Below are 19,954 nucleotides of genomic sequence, written 5' to 3'. Positions count from 1 at the left end.
AGGATTGATGGAATCTTACTCCCAAAACAATGATAAGAACATCTCGAATTACTAAGAACAGAGGAAATCAATTTTAGGATTATCCTAAGTACAAGGTAAAAGAACGTGGATGAGTTTTTGTTTGTGTCAGTAGAAAGTCTTTTTACTTCTACTTCCACATTACCATTTATATCACATTCAATACCCACATCAATTAGCCCCTCTATGCACTCACTATTTCCATGTACACCACCTTCATCAGTAGATTTACTCCAACTACAAAGATCCACTTCCTCCTCCACAAATCCTTCACACATATTCAACTCTTGCTCTTTGTCACCATCACCATCACCTTCAACTTCAACTTCAACACCATGAACATCTTCTTCACCCTCATGCACCTCTTGTACGTGACCATCATCTTCACACTCTACTTCAACACCATCACCATCTTCTTCAACCTCATGCACCTCTTGTATGTGACCATCACCTTCACCCTCTACTTCAAAACCATCACCATCTTCTTCACCCTCATGCATCTCTTATACGTGACCATCACCTTCACCATCTACTTCAACACCATCACCATCTTCTTCTCCCTCATGCACCTCTTTTTGTACTTCACCATGACCTTCAACTTGTCCTTGATCATTAGTAATATATTTAAGCATATGTATCACTTCGGGCTTAGAAACAACATGTACAATGTATACATGAACCTCACCATTAAGCCTAGATAAGTTAGCCATATGCATCGCACCAGTGTCATCAATCAATTGTTCCAACCTATTTTCCAACATTAAACCCTCTCCTACATAGTACCATAAATCTTTAAAATTATCATATCTAAAACCTTTCACTACATGAACAACCACAAAATAACTCCACATATTAGAGTCAAAGGACAAAGTTGTTGTCTCCCCTTCATACTTTAGGGTACCATCATTAATGAACTTTCCTCTATGGTGGAAAACACAGTCAATAGCATCGTCCATTATGTACAACACAATATAAATATATCTACACACACCTATTATGCAAACATATGACGATAAAAAAAAAAGTATTAAAACAATAACAAAACACACTCACACAAACTCAAATAACTTTAAACATACATGGGGGACCACCATATCGCAATCAATAATGCAGGCCAAACCATTGAAACCATGGGGGACCACTACCCAATATTGTAGTTTTCCAACTATAAAATCTAAGACAATAAAGCATCAACACTGACTTTCTTTCAGATTAACCTCCACTCACCACGTGCTTCAGTCTCGTGCTTCCAACGACACAAGGTCTCACACTGCACCTCGTTCTTCAACTTGTTCCAAACGTCGTGCATGCACCCTTATTTCAAGCCGACGTTTTACACCCAGGAACCCTCGTGCTTTCAATCGAACAAAAACAAACCTTTTTATCTCCCACGAACCCTAATACGAAGCCCCAATCTTCTTTCCCTAATCTGTTTTCGATTTGTCAATTGCAGAGAAAGGGGCTATGCTCAATTTTACTTGTTTTCCCCACTTTGCCCTTAATTTAATTCCGTTTCCCCAATTTTCCCTCAATTCTTTAATTCACAAATTATAAAATACAATTCACAATCAAGTTTTTAATGTCGCGTCAATTTAAACAATACTGTCAACATGCTACGCAAGGCCCTCTTAAACATCGTTTGTCCAATTTGACAACAAGCCTCTATTTGTTTCAAATTTTCAAAAATAAGGACCCAATTGAGACACCAAATAAGTAGGGGACCTAATTCAGATTCTGGACGAAGAAAGAGATCTACAAAAACATTAAACCATATATATATATATATATACATATATATATATATATATATATATATATATATATACATATATATATATATTATTTATATTATAAAAATGAAGAAATTAATATAGAGATCATCTTTTATTGTTTCATTTTCAGACTCAAGGTTTATGAGTTAATTTCAATGTACTTCTAGTTAAGTGCACTAAATAACTGAAAATCTGTAGTATATTTTAATTAATTTTTAAATACTTTTCTTTATAACATGAATTTCGGAAATATTTTAAGTAATAAATTAATTTTAAGTATTTTATATTAATTGTAAATTAGGATTTAATTTTTATTATTTTTAATTTAACAAACAAGTTAGGTTTTAATTCAACATGTCCCATTTGGTGAATCTAACCTTACCCGAACAAATACATTTGTATATCTTGATCAATTGTCTTTCAACTTAGCATCACATGATTCTATAGAAATTTAAACATCTATAGATCCAAAAGTACGAAGTTTTTAATCACTTATATTTTACGTAAATCTTGACAATGAACTTAGGGATAGGTGACGAGATCATAACATTAGTTTGTAGATGGACGAGCCATGTTCTTTGGTGGGACGACTCTAAGGTTGTGTTTATAGGTGGATTGGCCTTAAGGTTGGGTTTGCAGGTGGATTGGCCCTGAGGTCATGTTCGTTCAACTTGTATTGCTGTTGAGGCCGATCTTATGTGGTCGTAGAGGCCTATCCGTTGAGACCGAGCTTGTTCAGTGTGGATTTGGTTGTTTGGCCGAGCTCCTTTGGTGGCCTATCGGGCTGAGCTTTCTAGATGTCATGGGCTTTCAGCTGAGTTCCTTGATGGCCATTTCGACCGAACTCTTTATATGTGATGACCATTTGATCGAGCTTTTTAGAGGTGATGGCCGATTTGGCCAAGATTTTCAAGTGGCCTATGAGGCCAAGTTCTTCACGTTACTATTTGGAATGACCTTTTCCGCCTTGTGTTTGTTGACTTTAGGCAATCTCTACTTGGTGTCGTTGCCTCTAGGTTGGCTTTATTTTGGTGCTACCCACTTCAGGAAGTGTTTGCTTTGGTGTTGCAATTTTTTGCGTATTCTACTTTTGATGCTTCCGACTTTGAGCTTGTTTTTCCTTAACATTGCCGACTTCAAGCATGTTTTGTCGGCTTCATTCTTTGTTTTGACTAATCTCGATGCGGACTTTTAGCATTGTTTTAGTGACTTTGTTGTTTGTTTTGACTAAGCTAGATAAGACTTGGTGATGAGTCTTCTCCATCCTACTCTTTGAGCTTCATTATTGTGTTGTTCCTGTGTTCCCGTGAGGTTCTTTAAGAAAGAAAAAGATGACCTTGATAGTTAAGGTATGTTTTCTAGATCTTTTCCTTGTAATGTAGGGGATTTTCTCTTTGGTGCACCTTCCTTTTATGATAAGGTTTCCTTACGTATTGTTTCCAGAATTTTGGTTAGGTGACTGGCTATTGCATTGTTTATGTTCTCTACTAATAACTTAGTGTTTCTTCTTTTCTTTTGTAGGTTCCCCGAGTAAGGGTGGCCAAGGTAGAGGTAGTGACTTGGCCATGTGAGAGGCTGGAAGGACGACCTTGACCGTTGAGGTTTTAGGCTATTGCTTGGTCTTGCCGAGTTTCTTTTGTGCTACTCAGGTAGGACGAGCTTCCTTGCTTTTCTTTTATTGCCCTTCCTTTTCGGTCTACCCTTTTTTGTGCCATGGATTGGAGGTTTGCTTTAGTTTTTTTACGTAATTCATGTAATCGGGTTTTGTCCACGCTGAGTGACATCTATGTTTGGGTTGCCGAGTTGTTGTATTATTTATGTGTTCTGACAACGAGAAATTGTTAGCAATTTTAGATCATACATACATAGATACACACATACATAGATACACACACACATATATATATATATATATATATGTGTGTGTTTGTATAATACATAATTAAATATGTTAGGAAAATTATATTATTTAAAGGAATCTAATTAATTTAATTTATGACTAATGTCATGTATGTCATGAAATATTGACTTATAGAGATTATAATTAATATTTTAATTTGATAAATGGTCAAATTATAAATATAAAATAATTAATAGAAGTTACATAAAGTAGTTATGGTTCATATGTGAGTACATACGTATTATTCTTATTCATTTTTCTTCATTCCATCTAATTAGAAAATCAAGATAAAATCTAAGATGTTTTAGAATCATTTATATTTGATATACGTTTTTTCTAATAACCAATCTAGGTATGCTCTCACATATTATTTTTTAGGGTATTAAGAATTATTCTTTTGATTAAAAGGTTTGATTACTCTTTAATTATTAATTGTTAATCGAAATTGGATGCATAATCTAACATTACCTACTGACCCGTTTCTCATATAGTTTCTCATTTTTTTCAACTCTTGATCTTCATCTTGTGCACTTCCTACACAAAACAAATTATCCGATATATAAATATTAACATTTTCAAGCTTCAAATTCCTATCACATTCATAATAGAAATCTCTTACACATTAACAAATATGTAATACAGTAAAACCAATCTCTCCAATTTTTAACTTATAACTTATAACCTCTATTCTAATGCAATATTATTACTTTAATTAATAATAATAACTTTGGGTTCATTGATGACACATTTCCTTCATCTATTTGTCTCAATCTCATGTTCATATTCGGAAGGTAATACTGAAATCACTCCTACTTCGTTTTCCATTTGATTTTCAGTTAAGTTGTATTTGTTTATCAACATAAGACACTATATAATCAACTTCAATCAATTTTCTAACACCCTTTAAAATTATCCTTCTCAAAGTTCCTCATCATTTCCCCTCTTTCATTGAGTCTTTATAGTATTATATCTCAACCATGATGTCCTACTTTATTGAGTTCTTTAAAACTTAGTAACAAAAGGACTTCCTTTTCCATCACAAGACAATCAATTAAAGACTCCTTGATTTCTCATTTTCTTATAAGTTGATGATAGTCACTTTTCTTTACCATTATTCAATTGGAACTTTTTCATAAGTCATAAATGAAACTTCCTTATCACCCCTAATTAACATTTGAATTGTTTGTTTTACCCTTGAAATTGTAATGTTGTTGATGATTCTTCAACTTCTTATTCTTTTCAAACTCAAAGTATTTGCTTCTTATTGATATAACACAACACTACACCTTAGGCACAATGAAACGTCTTCATCCCCTTCCTTCTTACAATTTAAAAAATTTCTCAAGAGTTCATTAACTTTCAAAAAAATATCTTTTTAACTTAATCAAATTCTTCGCCTTTTTACTCCAAATTTTCCTAAAGAAAAAATATTCAAACCTTACATTTATAGCATCTTTAGTAACATCAATCATCATGATTGGAATGAATTTAATACCCTCAACATTCATAAGAGATGGTTTGAAATGGATTTGTATTCGTTTTTTCTTTAACTCTTCTTCAACCTTAATCTTCCTAAACGTTCCTGAAATTAATACAATTATTAGTCTGAGCATAAATATTATGATACTTATAATATTTCCTCCTATTTTCTTTGTTCTAAAGAGAGTAACTTATTATTATCCCTCAATTTAATTTGCCTATATCCTTTACCAAAATAAAAAAATTATATGTTTTTGTCACATCAAAACTATATGTTTGATTTATCATTTTATCTTTTACATGTTGTAACAATTTGCAAACATAAAAAGTCCTATTTTATATGAAATCTTTGCATCACTACTTTCATGGAGAACATTTTGTTCTCGTCCATTTCATTCAATTCTTTATTATTAATTGAAGTTCCTAGGTATATTATTTTTCTCATTGGTTTATAAATTTTCTATATCTCTCTTTCTCAAAGATTATTTGTTCAATTCTCCCAATTTTATTTGTCAAAGGAGCCATATCTCTCTTAAGGGTAAATTTACCAATTTCTTTCTCATAAAAAAGCGTAACCTTGTTCTAGTCATACCAATCAACTCATGTTCAATGGTTTGCTGATAATAAAAATGTTCAATGATTTGAGTATAACATCTGGATTTTAATTATTTAACTTGAATTAGATAATCATCAATATTCTGACTATTATAAATATTCATCAAATCAATTAGACTTGAGTTTTGTTGTCTAAGAATTTGCTGACCAAATATTTTTTCCAAAGCCTATAAATTAAATTTGGTGGTAAATTGGTAAATCCAGTAAGAGAAATTTTTGTAATAAACTCATCCAATACTTCACTTTTAGATTTTTGTTAAATGTCATATCTCCACATTCTATTATTGAACTATATATTCATTAGCCACTCTCTCATTTCCCTATAGAAAAAAAAAACCTATATCCTTTGAATACTAATTTCGGGACGAAGATACAAAATGTGACATTTTCAATTCTTATTGATTCATCGTCTAATTCATTTGTAAATTATTTTATTTTATTTCGTAAAATTTTAGTTGTTTTCTGTACTTGCATTACCTATTACACACTTGATCTTCACTACCTCAACAAAAAAATTACTCGATATCCTAATATTAACATTTTCAAGCTTCAAATTCATACCACATACATTATAGAAATCTCTTACACATTAACGAATATGCAAACACTAAAACCAATCTCTCCAATTTTTAACTTATAACTTATAACCTCTCTTCTAACCTCTCTTCTAATGATATATTATTATTACTTTAATTGATAATATATACGAGTTATAACTTTCATTTAAATATATATCCCATATGAATTTATGGATTGTGTATTCAATGATAGATAAATAAATGTAATTCATTTAAATTGTTTCTTCTTTCCATCCAAATTTTCCATTCATAACCGGAACATAAACATCATCTAATTTAATGTTGTTAGACACATGATGGTAACAAAATTAAGAAATCTTGAAGAGGTGGTGAGGACGGTGACACTTTAATAAATTATTTTTAAGGTTAATTATCTTTGAAAACGGGGAAATGAGTGTGAATTACGCTGTGAGTAGAACAGTGACTGCGCGTAGAATATATGAACGCTAAATAAACGAAATATATTCATAAGCTAATGATAGTTAACAAACCCCTTGATTTAGTACATGTTCCATGTCGCGGTTCTTAGAGGTTGTAGGAGATGAACGATTCTCTCTCACGGAAAACAATTCAAACATGGGAGGAAAACGCTGCACCTCTGATGAATAATTTTTCACGGTTTCGTTTCATGAATATCAAAATTCACCAAATTAAGGAATGGCTCCTCTACCGAACTTTGTCTGCCATAGTTGTTTCATCCATGGAGCAGTTGCTCTATGCCTCGAACAAGAACATGGCTCCTTCACCCAGAAGAAAGGTGATCTTTGAAAACCTTAAAATTTCACATTTCCCCCTCCCCCACAAGGATTTTTGATGAAGTTTTCCGTAGTCTGAATATCTGGTGCGAGATTTTGGAAAAGGGAGAGGGAGAGAGAGAGGAAGAAGAAAGAAAAACACAATGATTGGCAGAGATAGCAGTGTTATGAAGGCATGGGAGGCCACGGTGAGAAAAACACAGGCAGTGGCAAAGAAGCGTGCAAACAGCATATTTGGGTCAACTTACATGGCCCATGCAGACGACGAAGATCACAAGGAGGGTTCAAACGGAAGAGAGGCACACGAACTGTATCATGCAGAGAAGGTTCTGTCGAATGGGGATTACTACAAGGGAGATTGGGCAGATAATTTTCCACACGGGAAGGGAAAATACGTGTGGAGTGATGGGTGCGTGTACGTGGGAGACTGGTTCAGAGGGAAAACGAATGGAAAGGGAAGGTTCAGTTGGCCAAACGGGCCACATTACGAAGGGGAATTCAAGAGTGGGTACATGGACGGAACAGGCACATACACAGCATCAAACGGAGACGTTTACAAGGGGCAGTGGATGATGAATTTGAAACATGGAAACGGTGTGAAGAACTTCGTGAATGGAGACAAGTATGAAGGAGAATGGAGGAGGGGGATGCAGGAAGGGCAAGGAAGGTATGAGTGGGGGGATGGAAACTATTACATGGGAGAGTGGAAGAATGGGAACATATGTGGAAAAGGGTCATTTTTTTGGGGTGATGGGAATAGGTATGATGGTTATTGGGAAGATGGGTTGCCAAAGGGGAACGGAAGATACATATGGAGTGATGGAAGTTTCTATGTGGGAAATTGGAGCAAGGATCCAAGAGATAGGAGTGGAGCATATTATCCAGCAGGGTCATCAGAAGAGGGAACCCTAGAGTGGGATCCTGAAGAAGTGTTTGATGCATTGGGGAAGTATGAGATATGTGAAGGGGAGAAGGTTTCGGTGTTGCCATCACAGAAGAGGCTTGCTGTTTGGAGGTCTTCAAAGGGAGGAGATTGTGGTAAGCCAAGGAGAATGTCCATAGATGGGAGGGTGAGTGTGGGAGTGGAGAAGCCAAGTGATAGAATGCAGTTGTGGGGTTGTGCAGAAGGTGATTTCAGTGGGACTAAGACTCCACCTGCTACCGGTGTTGGTTTGGACGATGAACTCATGGCTATGCACTTGGATGGTGCTATTTCAAGAGGGACTAATCAACTTCAAACCCTAAAAGCACCCACCAAATCAAAGAGGCAGGGCGAAGTCATATGCAAAGGTCATAAGAATTATGAGCTTATGCTCAATTTGCAGCTCGGAATCAGGTACATCATCACTGCTTTAATCATATCTCAATCCATCTCATAAAACAATGCATTATTATATATTATTTATTTTTTATACAAAACGTATTTTTATTTTAAGTTGGCTTTTGATAATTTGAATTATGAATATTTTAATATATTATAAAAGTGTTTTTTATTTTCAAATATTTTTAAGTGATTTGATTATTAAACACATATATACATAATTACTCAATAGAATTCGAAATAAAAACGTTTTTATATAAAATTAAAACATCATAACAAATTAAGAAAAAGTCATTAATCAAATCAGTGAAACAAGTATCTGAAAATCAAATAAAAAGTATGATTATATAATAATTAAAAAAAAACATCAAATTTTAAAAATATCTATTAATAAAATTAATAGATACGTTTATTAAAAGATTTAATAAAAACATCAAATTATTAAAAAGCAATGTAAAATAATATATGTTTATATAAAAGATTTAAGAAAACATAAAAAAAGTTAAAAAAATAAAACAAGGGAGAAATGCTTTGACATGAAGTGTAAAAGAAAAGAATAATAATGAAAGAGAAGTCGTGAAATAAGAGGACGACTTCTGGAAAAAAAAATGTTAAAATTAAGAACTGAAAATTAGAATAAGTCATAAAGACACTTTTTATACAAATAAAAATTGAAGTGATATTGTAAACATGATTTAATGAAAAATCCTGTAATATTTTCATCAAAAATGGACTTTGTGCTTGCTGTTATATTATTTTCTGAGTAATGACGAAGTACTTTTACATTTATTTGAAAATGATTATAAAAAACTATTTTTTAAAAGAGATAAAAATAAAAAAATAAAGAATAATATTAAATAAATGTAAAAATTGTGTGAGTGTAAAAGTATTATTATTATTTTTTTTTATCTTTGTTGCATCTTTCCTAAATCATCTCAGTCATTAGAATTTGCTTGATTTGTTGCATAGGCATTCTGTTGGAAGACCAGCTCCTTCTGCATCACTCGATCTAAAGCCTTCAGCTTTTGATCCCAAGGAGAAAGTGTGGACAAGATTTCCCCCAGAAGGTTCTAAATACACTCCACCACACCCAACATCTGAGTTCAAATGGAAGGATTATTGCCCAGTAGTCTTTAGGTAAGCAATTCCAGGTTAAATTAGGCTTAAAATTTACATGTTAACAAATTCAACTAATCATTTCAGCATAATTAAGCTAATGCAGTGAATCTGTCTTTGCAGAACTCTTAGGAAGCTATTCAAGGTGGATGCAGCCGATTACATGATATCTATATGTGGAAATGAGGCTCTTCGTGAACTTTCCTCGCCTGGTAAAAGTGGTAGCTTCTTTTACCTCACCAATGATGACCGTTACATGATAAAGACAATGAAGAAAGCTGAGGCAAAAGTGAGTGTGGTGTATCATCTCCCTAGCTGCTTCAATTTTTCTGGGAAATCAAACCAAGCAACCTTCTAACTTATACTTGGCCATGTATGCTGATGCAGGCCCTTTTAAGAATGCTTCCAGCTTATTACAATCATTTTCGAGCTTTTGATAATGCTCTCGTCACAAAATTTTATGGTCTGCATTGTGTGAAGTTAACAGGAACAGCTCAGAAGAAGGTATAAATGCCTCTCTTGGATTACGTATAAGAAAATATGATAGATTTATGTTTGATTATGAGAACAAGGTTTATCTTGTCTTACAGTTATGGATAACACATTTGGTATCGTTGGTTGATTTTGTTATAAATTCAAGATTTTCTTAATAGAGTTATGTTTAGTTAGAAGAAAGAAAACAATACTGTCTTCTGTCTAGATAGAGATAAAGTGAAAAGAAATAAGAGATATTCTCTTTCACAATCTCATAAATTCAAAATTGTGTTGAAATTTTCCTTTCACGCATCGTAGAAAAAGAAATGGACAAAATTTTATGGTCTGCATTGTGTTAACAGGAACAACTCAGAAGAAGGTAAATGCTTATTGGATTATACATGGAAAATTATAAAAAGTTAAACTTGAATCTTTATAGTGTGTTTTGGGATTTGCAGGTTCGATTTATCATAATGGGCAATCTTTTCTGCTCTGAGTATACCATCCATAGACGCTTTGATTTAAAGGGTTCATCACTTGGGCGAATAACAATTAAGCCCGAGTCTGAGATTAGTGAAACAACAATCCTCAAAGATCTTGATCTAAATTTCATATTTCGACTACAAAAATCTTGGTTTCAAGAATTTTGCAGGTGATGAAAGGTTTTGGCACATTGTGTTGTATCTGAGATGTTGTGTCTACCTTGTTAAAGTTGAATTCTTTTCTAATACCTCAACAGAAAAAATAAGCACAGAAACTATATATATTTGTTATCTCAGGCAAATTGATAGGGACTGTGAGCTTCTGGAACAGGAGGGAATCATGGACTACAGTCTTCTGGTTGGTATTCATTTCAAAGATATATCAGAAAATGGGGAAATTATTTCTTCAGAATCTCACACTCCTGCTGGTACTACTTCACCTAAAGTCCTTCTTGGCATACCTACAATACATTATTCAAAATTGAAAACTTGAAAAAATTGTTTAACTTGTGCTGTTTCAGATTCAGAGTGTGAAGGAACTCCATGTACTTCTAGAGCAGACATGGATCTACTTCTTCTAGATCCTACCAGGTCACATATCTTTTCAAAGTTTTAATGCTAAGTTGCAATATATGTAAATGTTGTGGAAACCTCTACCCAAACTCTGCCTATGATTCATGTTGTTGGGTAATACATGTTCTAATTTATGTTTCAGATGGGCAAGTATCAAATTGGGTGTGAACATGCCAGCAAGGGTTGAAAGAACAGTGCGAAGAAATGATTGTGAATTACAACTCGTAGGAGATCCAATAGGAGAGTTCTATGAAGTGGTTTTGTTTTTTGGTATCATAGACATACTTCAAGATTATGATATTAGCAAGAAGCTTGAGCATGCCTACAAGTCCATTCACTATGATCCAACCTCAATATCAGCCGTTGATCCCAGACAATATTCAAGGCGTTTTCGTGATTTCATATTCAGAGTATTTTCTGAAGACTCTTGAAAGCCATATTCTATTATGTGGCTTTTACATTCCATTCATACCTGCTACTCTCTGGCATGGTAGCTTAAAAATTTCAACCATTAGAACCACAACTGAGATACATGTCACTTTTGGACAATCCATTTTTTTGTTTTCTATTTCTTAATTAGCTTATTCTTATGTATAGTGAGCAACTTAATTAGTATACAGGAGAACAACATGTGAAATGGTTAAAGCAAGAACATTATGTGATTCTACAAACTTGCTAGAATATAATTATTCTTCCCAAAGGGAGAAGAGATCACAGGTACTTCATACATTTAATATCAGATCAAGATGTATATTATTGTATAGGAAATGGAAGAGTAGTGTACATGATCAATCTTTTTATTTCTTTGATTAATTTCCCTGCTACTTTGTTGAATAACATTGAATAAGTGAAGCCTGAATTTAATTACTCTTTGACAAATTTGATGGTAGAGTGTTGTTTTCATAAAAAAAGTACAAATTTGATCTCTTGATGCATAAGAACTACTTATATGTTAAGGATAGTCTAGAAAACTAATATTATGTATAGCATTTGAAGAAAAGGTAAGAGTTGGAGGTTACACAAGAGAATAAGGGAATAGAAAAAAAGTGATTTACAATAAAAGGCTTAAAGAGCTTCAAGAAGAAAATAGAAAATCAAAACATTTTGTAAACTTTATTAAAGTTTTAGAAAATTCTAATGATTTTTAAAAGGTTTGGAAGTAGAATTCATGCACTTAAATCCTCATTAATAAGAAGGTTTTGTTTTGCTTCTTGGTTTGTTGTCTAGATGTGCTTGATGGTCCCTTTTTTTCTCATTTATAAATAAAGGGTTACCCCTTATATATTTTTCACATATAATATTGAATGAAATAGATTTTCTTTTATAGAAATTTTAGTGTTTTGGAGAATTTGATACATCTTTTTTTATATTCTTATTTTAGAGTTTTTTCATGTGTATAGAAGAGAAGGATTGCAGATTGAACGGTGCCTCGTACGTTTTTTTATCAAATTGTTAGACCATTTAAAGTATAAACAAAAGTATCACAAAAAATTTATACTCTTTGACCTACAACTTTTGGGTATGTCAAATTTTCCATTTAGAAACCATTAAAGATAGAATAATAGATAAATTTTTTTTTATCAGCAACAAAATATATTAATAAGAGGATTAGTGTGCTTCAATTAGGATAATAAAAATATCTGTATTCACTGATATCAATGAATAAAGTAATTGGTACTGATAGTAGATAACGAGTATTTATATTTTTATTACTCTCAAAAAATAAAAAAATTAAAGGTTAAATATGTTTTTAGTTCCTAAATTATTAAGCGAATTTGTTTTTAGTCCCTCTTTCAAACTAAGCTACATTTTGATCTCTCTCCTTAATGAAACCATAATTTTTCGTCCTCCAAAACTAATGGCGTTAAAAATAAACTGAGGTAGCTAACAGTGGTGTGACACGTCGTTTTTTTTTCTGACACCAGTTAATCTTTCTCAGCTCCTCTCCCTCACTCTACCTCCAACTCTACCATAGCCACCTCCGACGCCACCTCGAACATATCCAGCGCCACCATCAACTGTGAAACCCCCATGTGCAACCACCCTCCACCACGCTCACCTCCACAGCCAACGTAAAACCTCCATCTCCACTGCCCAGAAAATCCCCAAATCGTGTATCAGTTCATCTCCTCCCACCACCATAGAGACCCAAATCAGAAAACTAAAACCACCCAAACCTTCATCAGCACAACGCCCCCCACCCACCCACCGCCTCATCAGCCCAACATCGCTTCCACCCGCTGCCCCTTCTCGCGCCACTTCCTCAAATTCCTCGCCATGTCCCTCGTCGCAACACCTTCCAAAAATACCACCACAGCCATTGCCCTCAATACCCTACCCCTGAGCCCCCACAACTTCGCGTCTCCCCAATCCCTCTCCGATTGGCTCAAACCTCGCCTCCCCTTTGAGTCCTTCGCCTCGTTGGGCGTCAAGCCCGACACCAAAAACGTGCACAACCTCTGGCTCAAACTCTCCCAGGGAGAAACCTCCCTCGCCTATTCCAGTCCTCTGATTCGGACAGTCCACGTCGTCCTCGTCTGTGTCACCGCCAAACACAGTAAGGTCCTCGTCGAGTCGCACCAGGAGTTGTCCGATGGCAACATCCGGAAGCGCGACAGGCCCTTATCGGAGAAGATGAAGCCCAATGAGGACCCCCAGTCCTCCGTCGTTAGAGGCATTTTCGAAGAGCTTGGCTCTGCGATTGTTGGTGCAGGACCCAATCCCGAAATTGCTGACACTGTCACCATCGATCCCAATCGTATGACATGCGGGTCGAGGAGCGCAATTCGGGTTTGTACCCGGTTGGGTGTTTTGTTGTTTCCTTCTTGAATGTCAATTACTTCAGTTTGTTCAAATGAATTCAGAAATAGGAGTGGTAATCAGATAATGGGTTGAATGAGTTGTTGTTAAGCTGTAGTTAATGAATTCAGCTTGTGTTGGTATTTGTGATGCGAAAGAGAGGGGAGGGTCGTCGGTGGATGAGGAGGCGGTGGGAACATCCATGGTGGGGGAATGGGGAGAAAATCTGGGAAGATTGATGTAAAAAAAAATGTGTCACTCCACCGTCAGCCAACTCAGCATTTTCTTAACGCTATTAATTTTGGAAGACGAAAAATTATGGTTTCCTTAAGGAGAAGGATCAAAATGTAGCTTAGTTTGAAAAAGGGACTAAAAACAAATTCGCTTGATAGTTTAGGGACTGAAAACATATTTAACCCAAAAATTAATTTATATTTTATTAAATTTAATTTAATTAAAATAAAAATTAATTTATATTTTAATTTAATTTATATTATATTTTATATTTTTTTGTAATTTTATTTTAAAAATTTATAAAATATTTTTTTAAATATTCACATATATCCACGATATAGGTAAGTTTTAAAATATCTGCAAATGTTTTTTAAAGAGGTATGCATCAAAAGAGAATGGATTTTTTTGTTGCAAGTTGTATAACAGATATATGTACTATTTGTTGTAAAAATGCTAACGAAATCACGATCAATATTTCCCGAGGCATGTAGATTCACTATCCTTAAGGACTTATCCGCGATGTATTGCGCAAGTCCCCCAGGATACAACAGGAACTTCTCAGAACATCTATGAGGATCTCAGAACTAGCAAGGATCTCTACAAAGAGTATAAAATAAACCCAAAATATTTTTAGAAGAGGAAAAGAAGAAAAGAGAATGAGAGAAGACTTCTTTTTGGTGTGTTTTGGAATGGGAGAAGATCTCTTTATTTATAGAGCTAGGGGAGAATAAAATCAATAAAAGAAAATAAAAATCATTAAATATTTTACCGTTGGAGCACTTAAAAAAATGAATTTGAACGTTGTTGGCAATTAAAGTTTTGAACGTTGCAATCCAACATTTCTCTTTTGCAATCAACATTAATATTTTATAACAATCCCCCACTTATTGCAAAAGAGAGTTGAAAGAAAAGATAAAACCTTTTATTCTGGGTCTCAAAGGATGTAATGTGTCAGAGTTGGTATAGCAAGCTATATGAACCAGTCTTAGATTTAGAAACTTAACACACAGTGTAGTTGGTATAACAAGCTATATGAACCAAAGACACTTGACGTGTGTTAGAGGTTTATCAATCACAATACACCCTCACAATCCTTGTTGTTATCGTTGTGTTGCGCTTACTAAGTCATGCGTGTACCCGGTATTCATGAGTGCTCTAGAGATCATGCCAAGATCTCATGCAAGCGGCCTCAGTCGACACTCATATAAGTGATTTCATTAAGTGTGTGCTGCAAATCATACACTACCCATAAGGGATATGAAAATCATTAAAAACTTTGTTTAAGCTAAAATTCTTTCACTACATAGAATTTTAATGACAAAGTTTAGCCTCTCAATAATGCAGTCTTTAGCACTTTCAGAAACTCACATACCATAGGAAGGGACATAATTGATTAAAATCAATTTAGTGCTATCAGAACTAACAAGTGACTTGTTTTTACCCATATGAACCTTATTCATGGGATCTCCAATCACAAAGGTTGGCTTATCATCACTTGTTTGTTTGCAAGTGGTTTAAGTCTCATTTCCCTCGATGGTTCTAATATCATTTGTCTTCCCAGGGATTTTGTCAAAAGATCTACTAGATTTCGTTCTAACTTCACATAACCAATGGACATAGTTCCACTCTTTAGTAGCTGCTTCACCAAATTGTGTCCCAATTGTATATGTTTATTCTTTCCATTTTAATTCTTGTTTTTAGCTATAGTTATTGCCGATTAGCAATCATAGTGTATTGATACCAATGGGGTTGGTTTCATTCCTAGTGGAATGTTCGCTAAGAAGTTTTTCAACCACTCAGCCTTATTACCAGCCATCTCAACAACAACAAACTCAGATTTCATTGTTGATCTTGCAATAATTGTTTGCCTGGTTGATCTCCATGTAATCGCACCACCCCTAAGTGTGCATACATAACCACTAGTGGATTTTGTCTCATTTGAATCAGAGATCCAATTAGCATCACTGTACCTTTTTAGTACAGCGGGAAATCCACTATATTCAATGACATAATCCATTGAACCTCTTAAATATCTCATAAGCCTAGCAAGTGCATTCCAATGTTCCTGATTTGGACATTGAGTATACTTACTCAGTCTACCTACTGCATAAGCAATATCAGGTCTAGAGAAACTCATCAAGTGCAGTAAGCTTCCAATTATCTGGGCATACTTGAGGCTGAGATAATGATTCTCCTCTACTTTTCATTAATTTAGAATTAGCATCATAAGGGGTACTAACTGGTTTCAGGTCATAAAACTCAAATTTCTTAAAGTTTCTCAATATATTGTTCTTAGGATAGTAATATACTATCTCCCTTCCTTATGATTCTAATACCTAACATTACATTGGCTTCACCTATGTCTTTCATTTCAAAATTTGATCCTAAAAATAATTTATTTCTAGGGAAAATCTCATTGCATGTACCAGAAATTAACATGTCATCCACATACAAAATGACATATTCTCTACTTCTAGATTTAGAGTAATATCATTAGGTGAAAAGTCAAATTTATTTCTTCAAGTAATTAAGTAAAATTACCTACACCCCCATAATTTTAAAATATTTAAGATTGGTAAACGAGAAAATATCTAGTTGTGCTTTTCTCTTTGTAGGTAAAGTATACGAGAATTTACTCAAGTACCTCATCTTCTTATTTCTTTTCCTTTCTCTAGAGAGAAAATCTTCTCCACCTTTCCTCAAACATTACAAAGGCATGACACATGAAAATTAAAGTTCATCATCCTAACTCCAACGAACTCTAAGTTGTCGCCTCGTCTCCCTCTTCTCCATCATCATCCATGGTCCCTCAAATTCAATCAGAAGCCACTGTTGCTTCGAGCACCTTGCCAGCCTCCAAAATTTCTATCCAGAGAAAACCTCGACTTTTGACATGTTCGGAAAGGGTTTCGCGAAGACCGTCTAAGTTTCAGAAACAATATTCTGATCCTCCGGGATTGAGTTGTTGATGTCAGCCTTAAGTCTTTAAGATTGTTGTAAAAATGCTGACAAAATCACGATTAGTATTTCCTAAGGCATGTAGATTCATTGTCCTTAAGGACTTATCTGCGGTGTATTGCGCAAGTCCCCCGAGATACAACAGGAACTTCCCAGAACATCTTTGAGGATCTCAGAACTAGCAAGGATCTCTAAAAAGAATATAAAATAGACCTAGAATATTTTTAGAAGAGGAAAAGAAGAAAAAAGAATGAGAGAAGACTTCTTTTTGGTGTGTTTTGGAATGTGGAAAGAACTCTCCATTTATAGAGCTAGGGGAGAATAAAACTAATAAAAGAAAATAAAAACCATTAAATATTTTACCGTTGGAGCACTTAAGAAAATGAGTTTGAATGTTGTTGGCAATTAAAGTTTTGAACGTTGCAATCCAACGTTTCTCTTTTGCAATCTACATTAATATGTTATAACACTATTCGTATCTAATCTGACTCGTTGTCGTTCCTAGCTCCAACTTATATATAAAAAAAACATCAAGAATAATTTTAAACCCTACATCTTTCTTTCGCATAATTGTTGCCCACCAAATTACAAAGAATATAGCAAAACCAAAAAAGGAGTCTTGGGTCATAGACTTAATCTACCACTCTTGTTGAAAGTTTGGTTCCTACATAGAATCATAAGCAAAAGACCATGCACCAGTATAGGTTCCACAACCAGAAAAAAAAATAAGTCATCTCAACAAAACTTTTCTTACTATCCTTGAAGGTTCTTGCCATGCAAAAATAAAAAGGGGCTTAAGCAACGCAAGCACCATAAACAGATAGAATTCCACTCTGAACCCATTGTAATAGAGAACATAACATTCATGTCCCCACCCTATTAGATAATATAAGTCTACAAATACAAGGGATAAGAAAAGAGTCCTCCAACAACCTGAACCATAGAGCCTAATATTTGTTGAAGGCACAAAGATTGTAAACACATGGTTGGGCACAAACATCAATCAGAGTATGCAAAAATTGCTTTAGGATTTTTATACACTATCTAAGACCGTGCTTTAAGTTGGGTTAGAGTGAACACTTCGTCAGCATCAACCCTTGCATTTCTAAAAATGCTATTGTTTCTTTGATTCAAAATGCTAGCTTAACTTTAACTGATCCTCATTTCATACACCTCCTAGCTTAATGCCTTTGATCTTATTCTGCAAACTCCTCCATTTGATTAACCTATGAAAATATTTTGTATTCAGATCCCCTTCCTACAGCCACTTTGACCTTGATTTATGTTTTTCTATCATTTTCTGTCTAAAATTCATCAACTTCAATTGGGAAAAAAGTTGTTTTCTTTTTATCCGTTCTTCATCTAAACCCAACTTTTCATCCTTTTTGTCAAGATCACTTATTGTTACCATGATCCTTTCCTTAGTTCTATCAACATGTCCAAAATCTTCCTTGTTCCAAATCCTTAACTCCTTTAGACTCCAAATTTCATTTCCTTCCATGTTATGCTTATCCCATGATATTTTAACAAATTATGTGAAACCTCTGTCTATATGCCAAGAATCTATATACCAAAAAGGTTTGGGACCCCAATCAATACTATAATGTTTTACTACTAAGGCACAATGATCAGAGACTGATCTGTCCAAAAACATATTGCTTACTTTCAGGCCCCAACTTCAACCATTCTTGTGAAACAAATTCTCTATCCAACCTAGTTTTTACAGTTCCATTTGTTCTATACCATGTAAAAGATCTCCCTACCATAGGTATTTCCAAAAGATTCATATTTTCAATGAAATGATTAAACTCCTCTATTTCTTTTCTACTAGCACCTAATTGAGATATTCCTTTTCTTTCATTCAGGTTCCTAATGATTAAAGTCTCTAATATGGCACCGTACTTGATTTTCATCATCCCCTACTCTTGATTAGTTCTTCCCACATTACTTTCTTTTCAGTGAACATACATGGAGAGTATACATTTACTATAGTAACAAATTGTTTGTTATCTTCTCACAACCCCCTCTATAATTATATAACCTTTACCACTTTTTTATTTTAACACTCTGAAATTATTCTTGTTCCACACATTTAGAGTACCTCCAACTCCATTTTCTTCACCATTGTGCAACCAATCTATATTATTATTCCCCATATTGACTGGCATTTCTCTATGGTTATAGTTTCCATTTTAGTCTCTTGGATACATGTCACGTCTACCTCCTCCTTTGTAATAATGTCTCTTAAGTATTTACTTTCCTCAACCCCTCCTAACCATCTAGTATTAAAACTTATGATCCTCATTGGGTCCTAACTCTATTCCTTTTCTTTGTTTTCTGTTTAATACTATTGTCCCTCTTCCATTTCTTTAATTCTCGATATTAAGTTATTTTTGTTAGATCTATCTAGGAAGAGATTCACTGGAAAAAAACAAACACTAATAAGATCTGAACCCAATCACATAAGGGATTGACATCACTCTCTATAAAAACCTTAAGATAATAGATTAATGAGTCTTTCACCTTCATATAGTGTTTTACTTTCTCATTTCTATACGACAATTCATATTTCACTAGTAAAAAAGAAGCTTTTTAACGCGCTTTATATGCCTCGGTTCTACTGAAACCGAAGCGTATAAAAGCGCGGTGGCATTTTTATAATTGTAGACAACTTATATGCCTCGGGTGTCAGTAGAACCGAAGTCAAAAAGTTTTTTAACATCTGTTATGCGCCAACCGAGGCATATAACCCGTATATATTTTTAAATTTTAATTATTTTTCGAAATTTTAGGCACCGGGTACGTTAAAACCGAGTCAGTATACCTCTTTTACCTCACGTGAATATTAACCGAGGCAGTATAGTACTGCATATCACCCTC

The 19,954-nt window shown here is 34.2% G+C and overlaps 1 protein-coding gene and 2 pseudogenes across 6 annotated transcripts; 2 read left to right on the top strand and 1 right to left on the bottom strand.

Annotated features, from left to right (window-relative positions):
- The first annotated feature begins 6,963 nt into the window (after positions 1-6,963).
- Positions 6,964-11,790, top strand: LOC124843029 (phosphatidylinositol 4-phosphate 5-kinase 4-like). 6 transcript variants are annotated; one of them, XM_088100571.1, is made up of 9 exons: positions 6,965-8,191; positions 8,246-8,453; positions 9,408-9,575; positions 9,678-9,843; positions 9,942-10,058; positions 10,487-10,680; positions 10,808-10,955; positions 11,040-11,101; positions 11,226-11,790. In XM_088100571.1, the coding sequence occupies exons 1-9, from the start codon at positions 7,261-7,263 to the stop codon at positions 11,512-11,514; spliced, it is 2,283 nt and encodes a 760-aa protein (XP_087956697.1). In that variant the 5' UTR covers positions 6,965-7,260; the 3' UTR covers positions 11,515-11,790. The 6 variants fall into 6 exon arrangements, with proteins under 6 accessions (XP_087956696.1, XP_087956697.1, XP_087956698.1 ...); XM_088100572.1 differs by having other exon boundaries at positions 6,965-8,281; positions 8,366-8,453; positions 10,808-10,938; positions 11,047-11,101; XM_088100568.1 differs by having other exon boundaries at positions 6,965-8,453.
- Positions 11,720-13,941, top strand: LOC148191792 (uncharacterized; annotated as a pseudogene).
- A 4,298-nt stretch (positions 13,942-18,239) lies between these two features.
- On the bottom strand, positions 18,240-19,379 carry LOC148191791 (uncharacterized; annotated as a pseudogene).
- Between the last annotated feature and the right edge of the window lie 575 nt (positions 19,380-19,954).

This window comes from Vigna umbellata, chromosome 10, assembly GCF_029865625.1.
Source record: "Vigna umbellata cultivar VRB3 chromosome 10, Vumbellata_1.0, whole genome shotgun sequence".
Taxonomy (NCBI): Eukaryota; Viridiplantae; Streptophyta; class Magnoliopsida; order Fabales; family Fabaceae; genus Vigna; species Vigna umbellata.
This window is presented reverse-complemented; position numbering and strand designations above follow the sequence as displayed.

Coding starts and splice junctions, on each gene's coding strand:
- LOC124843029 (XM_088100568.1), top strand. CDS start 7,261: ATGATTGGCAGAGATAGCAGTGTTATGAAGGCATGGGAGGCCACGGTG. Junction 10,681..10,807: donor TGGTTTCAAGAATTTTGCAG/GTGATGAAAGGT, acceptor TTGTTATCTCAG/GCAAATTGATAGGGACTGTG. Junction 11,102..11,225: donor CTTCTTCTAGATCCTACCAG/GTCACATATCTT, acceptor TTTATGTTTCAG/ATGGGCAAGTATCAAATTGG.